Below are 7,517 nucleotides of genomic sequence, written 5' to 3' on the forward strand. Positions count from 1 at the left end.
GCTCCCACTGAAAAATGGCATCAGCAAACATGCATGATTCCCATCCCAAGTCTATCCACCTGCGTGATCCACCTGCGTGGATGACTTAGGTGGCTTGTGCTGCAGTTTAGATTTCCTCGCATAGTTTATTGCAGTAAATTAGCAATTGACCTCGACTTCGTAATCTGCGACAAATACAACGCAAAAGCGTTGGGAGCGTGTGTGGCGTATATATCTTTCCCGAGCGAAAAAAACAAACATTCCAGTTTTTTGGCGCTTTTGTTTCAATTGTGGTGGTTCTGTTAGAAGGCCCATACAGATGGTGTTTGCGCAAAATTTCTAACGGAAAATCACCGACTATTTAGTGTCGACAGCTGCATATTAACTTTTTGAACACGCCTCCATCACTGCTTGTTTATTGGCTGTCTGTGGTATTGGGCTGTGTGGCTGTAGGTATATACCGTGTGTTGCTGGGTGATTGTGATAATATTTTGATGATTAACCTTTTTATTCAGCGGTAGAGAATTCTGAAAATCCCAGGGGGTGCTACAAACCCCTAATTATCCACCCCTGTTTTATTTTAAGTTCCATCCAGTACCAGTATGAGTGTTTATGGCAATGGAAGGTCAGGTAGGTGAAACATTTCATTATTGTAATTTTAATCTTTTGAGACCTGAGTTTCAACATTCTCTTGAGAGCCTGAGAGCATTCATGCCAAGGTTTCTGAGTCTGTTTCATGATAAAGAGACAATATTTATAATGGAGTCAACTTGTGGGTCAAGTCAGCAGAACTTGATAAATGAGTATGACATCACCTCTACACCTGTCGCCTCCTGTATTGTAGTGATGGCAGGTTCAATGCTGAGTCTCAGAATAATAGCCAGCGAGCGTATACTGTTGTTTTGTATTTCTATGCCCGATCGGCCCTAATGTGTAATGTCTTGCATTTCTAAATATTGAACTGCAATGAATGAGACGCTGTAATGAGGTACTGTAATGAAAAGACTGCCTCAGACTGCAAGGTTCTATTTAACCAAATATGACTGCATGTCTGCTACAGAATGAAACACTGACAAACACTGACACTGACATCAGGCACTGACAAAGTGAATGCACAAGAACGATAAGGACTTCTGGACTTCAGAGCAAGAGATACACCCTACGCTCAGGAACGCCGCTGTCACCACACATAGCATACAGCACCCGGTCGTGCCCATCATTAGCCTACAAGCCCCACCAGACGCTAACCGGCCACGATTTTACCGCCCTCTACGAAAAGCAGTCATCTCACTTTGCAAGCGACCTCTACAACGATAGAGGAATCGACAACTGGCAATCCGGCCTGATCGCGTCTCTCCGGTCTTACCACTTTGGCTATGCAGTGGTGGTAAACGGTAATGGGCTTCCGCGATTACCATAAGCTCCAGGGAGGTGCCATCCCTTCACCTCCCCTGCCGTCCCCTGCATCGCCATCGTTCATCACAAATGGCTATAATTAGGATCTGAATGCCAAAATTCATCGGTAGGAAGTTGCTTTCAAGCACTGTCCAGCTCTCAAATGGCCGATAGCCTCAACGCCCCCTGCAGTCGCACCAGTCTTAAAATTAATAGATCCACTCTACTGACAGGCACGGTGTATATTCAACCCAAAATGCACATAAATATCACAACAAAACAACCCCTATTCCCTGCGTGACCATGTGAGTAGCACTCCCCGCTAGCTGCGCTTCAGTTTATCCCCGACCCGCTCCTTGACCGCCTGGAGGAGGCGGGGCTCGCTGTACACTGCCGCGGCCACCACGGCGGCCCCACAGAGCGCGCCCACAGCCACATGGGCGGCGGCGGAGCTGGGGTATAGTCTCTCTTGAAAGTATCGCGACTCCGAAGGAAGGCGCCACCTGTCCCAGCCGCGGTTGAGCGGAAAGGTTTGAGAGCCGCCGCGCTGGTAGCACTGACCGAAGCCTGACACGCGGAGGCAGCCGGCGCAGCGGGCCGAGGGAAGTGGTTGCGGACTGCGGAGGGATGGGGGGGGGGGGTGGCAGTCGCCATCCGGTTACTTGTGATGGTAGCTAAGCATGTGGTCAACGGAGGCCACCCTACTCGCAGAGGATTTGTTGAGATTTGTTTCATTGCAAAGTTAGCAATTTGACTCGTCATCGGCACGACTGTCACATTTTTTTTTTGGGGGGGGGGGGGGTAAAATCCGGAAACTCGTGCGCATATACCTAAAAAATCATCTGTTGCACCCGCTAACAGAATGCATCCGTGCTTGCACATGCACTCGTAAGCGGATTCAAAAACAAGAATTATCTCTCTAGCCAGTTCGCCAATTCGCTGTCTAGCCATTTAGTCTTATATTTGAAGTTCTCTCTTTTTAATGAGCCGGTTAACGAACGGCGACAAAAAAGAAAAAATAATGCTGTTCAGCCATGTTCTTTTTAAAAACTTATTTGATGCCAGGCTTCCTCCCCCCCCCCCCACACCCCGCATGACCTGTTTACGTCATTCAGAAGGCCTCATTACAGTAAGGGTTATGTATAGGCGGATCCAACCCAAAGTTTTGGGAGGGGCAAACCATCACAATTTATTGTCTCTTTTCATGCACTGCCATAGACGTAATGTTAAAAATGATGTCCTTTGTGGAGGGCAATTGCCCTATTTGCCCTCCCCTGGATCCGCCACTGGGGTTATGGCGGAACTTCGCTTCGTTGTGATTTTACGCGTCACGCACACTGAGTGATTGGCGCCCAGAAAGGCACACCAATGAGCGTCCGGCTGGTGAGCCCAAGAGGCACCGGTATCCGCCTGGGGCGGTGGACGGGGTCAAGGGAGAGCGATACGAGCATGACCTTTGGCCGGCCTCCGCCTGTTTTGACCCAGTTGTCAGCCGCTGGGGCCTGCGTCATATAGCAATTTTCCTTCTACCGCTGGCGTGAAATCGTGTTACAGCGTACTTTTTATGATACAGGCCATGACCTCCCTACTGGGGTCCTCAAACTGAATGGAATAGTTCGCTGAGCCGCCGCAGCCCAGGACGCGATACTTTCAAGAGAGACTATACAGCCAGCTCTCGGAGCCGGCTGCCAGCAGGCCGGCGGTCACCAGCGCGGCAGCCACGGCGGGCGGCGGGCGGAGACCGAGCAGCGGCGGCACGGACACCGCCGGCTCCAGCGGCAGACCGGCCACGAACCGGTAACTGGCGACACACGGGGCGGGGACAGGGTGAGAGTAATCGGACTGTAATCGCCACGCCCCGCGTGGATTGTCCATGAAGGTAATACATACAATACATACATACGAGAGAGGTACGGGACACTGTATCGGGCATCAGCGACACACGGGGTGGGGACAGGGTGAAAGGGGTACGGGACACTGCATCAAGCGCCAGCAACACACTGGACGGGGCGAGCGGGCAGCAGCAGCAGAAAATGGGACGAAGACATGATGGTTGAGAGTGGCACGGGACACTGTATCGGGAACCAGCAGCATACGGGGAGGGCACGGGATGAGAATTGAGAGGGGTACAGGACACTATTGGGGACAGCAGACATTCGTATCAGTCGATGGACGGGTGAAGTAACGAGATCCAAGTATATCGAGATCGGCGAATAAAGCGTGATATTGACTATCCATGACAGATTGGATAATGATGTAAATAATTAGACCAATTAGGACAAATCAAATCTATTCAAAAACACAAAAACTCACCAAACGTATATCCTGGTCAGCATATTGACGCAGTTGGCGAGGATCAATCCAACCCCGCCGAATAGCCTAGTAAAGATCCCTGTCGAGATGACGAATATCACAGATAGCAGCACCATCTTCCGGTTATACCTGAAACACCGGAAAACGCCACAACACCTGTCAAAGCGCCCGATAGTAACGTTCCTAGCTTCACTTTATCGACACGACTGGCCAGCCTTTCCACTTCGCCTTTAGCCGCAAAAGGCAGTCTAACAACAAAAACCAACATGAGAACGTCATTTCCTAATCCGCTCAGCCTCTACCGACTAATTTACCTCACTCCTTACTAAGCCCCGACCATTTCCCGACTGCCTTCCATAAACCCTCCACGGCACTTACCCATTGATCTGTTCCTGGCGCATCACTGCGAACGTGTAGCACTCCAGCACTCCGTTCACCGCCAGTAGGAGCACGTAGGCGCACTGGGCGCGCAGCAGACTGACGGCCGGACCGGCGGTCAGCAGGGCGCCTCCGTACAGCCGCAGCAGCAGGTGGGAGTAGCTCCAGCCGAACGTGACGGCAACCAGACAGAGCAGGCTCATGGCGCGCAGCAGGTCGTGCAGAACCCGGCCCCCCGCGGCAGACACCGGCTGGAGGAAGAGGGGGTAGGGTCAGACTCATAGCGCGGAGTAGGTCGTGTAGCACCCGGCCCGCCACCGCAGACACCGGCTGGAGGGGGAGGGAGCTGTCAGGCACCAGCTGGAGGAGAGGTGCCAAACTGTCCCCTTCCAGTGACTGGCGAGAAGGGGAGAGATGGCCAGAAGGATAGAAGCTGGGCAACAAAACAAACCGAATGACAAAAAAAGACACCAAGATGAAGATCACAACGACTGGCAGTAAGGACTTATAGCGGAGATGAAGAGTAGCTACGAGTATAATTGGCTAATATCAGAGGAGTGTGTGCTTACTTGTGGAGAGGTATTACTGATCAGTGAAGAGAGATGGCAGCACGGGTCACATCGCCACCGTCGCGACAGGAAATGTTAGAGGCAGACGCGGTTGCTGGGAAAACGTGGCAGCACAACTTTGGCTCTATTTCTGAGGATACTCGAACCAGCGCTGCCGTGAGCTGTCTGTAACACAGGTAGGTCTTAATACCGTTTGACTGCAGTCTAAGAGGCCTTAGACCTAAAGTTCTAGCTAAATGAAACGAAGAATGCGACGACTTGGCCAAAAGAAACCACTATGACCGCGAAAACGCTTGACTACATTTGAAACCCCGCCCCTTTACAAATATGTAGTTCACTGGCCTCACCTGTCCCGGCACCAGTCTGGGTCCCAGCTCGCTCGCCGACTTCACCGGTAGACAGTTATCCGGTGAGCGGACGTGCCAGAGCAGGGTGCCGTAATAGATGACCACGAGGAGAGCGGAGCTGACCGCGTGGCCCACACAGTAGGCCCAGATGGCGTGGGACGGGTACAGGGCGATCAGCCAGGCTTTGAGCGCCACCCGACTGCACAGAGTGACCATGTCGGCTACCACCTTGGGAGAGAGGGAGAGCGGGTGGGTGAGAGAGTGGTGAGAGGAGATGGGGAGGGGCGAGAAGACGATAAGAGAGTCAGAGATAATCCACATATGCCAGCAAGGTAGGGAGAATACAGTACATTAACGCGGTGTGAACGATCGACGATCCGCAAACGACTGTCGCAGCAGGCGATTTGAGCTTCGGATATAATTTCACTGATATAGCAGAGTCATCGAGCATATAGCAGTCGAGCAGAGTCATCGGGGAACCGACGCGCCTCAAATATTTTCCCCTGACACCCTGTTCCTCTCCTCTGCGTCACCCCACCGCCGTCATTCACCTTCAATTTGACAAAGAGCATGGCCTGCGCCAGGATGACCAGCGGCTGGGCGGCCGTCTCCAGTACAACCATGGCCGCGGTGACCCACACGCCCAGACGGTACTCTGAGGTCACCTCGGGCGCCGGCTGGCTGAGCGCGTGCAGCCAGAGGCCGGCCAGCGCCGCCGACACCGCCGCTGACACGGGCACGCTAACAGGGGAGCGGGGCGTCAGTCAGAGGCAATTACAACACTGCTCTTTTATAATACACTCAATTCACTGGCAATAAAACATTACATACTTATGTGCCTATGACGATCCCCACATCTGAAGAAATAAACGTCATTTATCGAGGCAATGACCATTTAAAACCACTACTACTCAACAGAACTGTGCCGATTAGCTGCTACCCATTGACTGCCTCCACAGTCCACATTCCACAACAACACCTGTTTTTGAAGTAGGTACCTATATCGACAGTTCCCAGCAAGCACATCCTAAGTGTCAAATTTTTGAAATTGAGATTTCTATACCATTCGACTCAGCTCGTCGAGCTGAGTCGAATGGTATGAAAATCACAGTTTCGAAAATTTAACACTTGGGATGTTCTTGCTGGGAACTGCCGATATGCAGCTTCTCCCAACAGCTGTGACCATTTCGAGTTAAACTGATGTCCGGACCGGAACGATGTACCTGAGCCACACCAAGTTGATGGCCTGGCGCCACGTGCTGCTCTCTGTCACGCCCAGCGCCGCCCGACGGAAAGCCTCCACACTGACAAAGGTGTCAGTCGAGTAGAGTAGAGCCAGCCTGGGAAGCAGACTAGGGCTTCAGAACTTTGAACAGAATTGATTTACCTACTTTAAAACTACACTTAAATAAAGAACTGAATGTCAGTCAAAAGGAACAGGTAATTCGGTACATGCTTATGAAGATAACCGTATATTACTTCATTTTATACAATAACTAGAAAATAAGAGCAAACTCTGTTCAACTAGAAACATACGAAAAATTAGCATTTTTCTTATGGAGTACACACTACAGTTCTGGTGAGAAAATAGCATATGTTCTACTTAGGAACTCAGACATTGGATGCATCACTGATGCATGATAGGAAAAAAGTAAAGGGTGCATACCTGACATTGATGATGCCCAGGACATCAGATGTAATATACCGGAGAATGACTGCATTTGTGATGAATGTGAACACTCGGTAGGTTATCTGAAAGACATTTGATAGGTAGGTAGGTATAGCTTCAGCATCAATATGTGCAACACAGACCATGCTATTCTGGGCCCTGTTTCACCGGTGATAGCAGCACGCTGCTATCACACGTGTCAAATTGGGTTTCCATGGAAACATCAGCAAACCATGACACCGTCAATCTGTGTGATGTCATCAAATATTGCTGCCAACAGCTTCACGGCCGTGCGATCAAACACATCGCATTCAACGAAACAGCAACTCTGTTCCAAACGCAGCTCACGGATTACACGAAACGTCATTAGTGTGACCTCATCACATTACGTCAGCTCGCGCAATTTGATAGTAGCGTGCTGCTATCAACGGTGAAACAGGGCCCTGGTCTCTGCAGCATACAGGTAGGTACTTCATTGGTGGAAAATCCCAGGGGGTGCTTCAAACCCCTAATTATCCACCCCTGTTTTTTATTTTAAGTTCCATCCAGTACCAGTATGAGTGTTTATGGCTTGGAAGGTAGGTGAAACATTTCATTATTGTAATTTTAATCTTTTGAGACCTGAATTTCAACATTCTCTTGAGAGCCTGAGAGCATTCATGCCAAGGTTTCTGAGTCTGTTTCATGATAAAGAGACAATATTTATAATGGAGTCAACTTGTGGGTCTCTACCGCTGAATGAAAAGGTTAATCATCAAAATATTATCACAATCACCCAGCAACACACGGTATATACCTACAGCCACACAGCCCAATACCACAGACAGCCAATAAACAAGCAGTGATGAAGGCGTGTTCAAAAAGTTA

The 7,517-nt window shown here is 50.2% G+C and overlaps 1 protein-coding gene across 1 annotated transcript; it reads right to left on the reverse strand.

The window, feature by feature from the left end:
* Positions 1-989: 989 nt before the first annotated feature.
* Positions 990-7,469, reverse strand: LOC122391733 (protein RFT1 homolog). The gene is made up of 9 exons (XM_043385950.1): positions 7,451-7,469; positions 6,648-6,733; positions 6,205-6,321; positions 5,533-5,722; positions 4,982-5,209; positions 4,066-4,316; positions 3,688-3,816; positions 3,039-3,175; positions 990-1,833 (listed from the first exon to the last, which is right to left on the reverse strand). Exons 4-9 carry the CDS (start codon positions 5,602-5,604, stop codon positions 1,697-1,699), a joined length of 954 nt encoding a protein of 317 aa, XP_043241885.1. The 5' UTR covers positions 5,605-5,722; positions 6,205-6,321; positions 6,648-6,733; positions 7,451-7,469; the 3' UTR covers positions 990-1,696.
* Between the last annotated feature and the right edge of the window lie 48 nt (positions 7,470-7,517).

The sequence above is a fragment of the Amphibalanus amphitrite genome, unplaced genomic scaffold, assembly GCF_019059575.1.
Source record: "Amphibalanus amphitrite isolate SeventyFive unplaced genomic scaffold, NRLGWU_Aamphi_draft 000451F_arrow, whole genome shotgun sequence".
Taxonomy (NCBI): domain Eukaryota; kingdom Metazoa; phylum Arthropoda; class Thecostraca; order Balanomorpha; family Balanidae; genus Amphibalanus; species Amphibalanus amphitrite.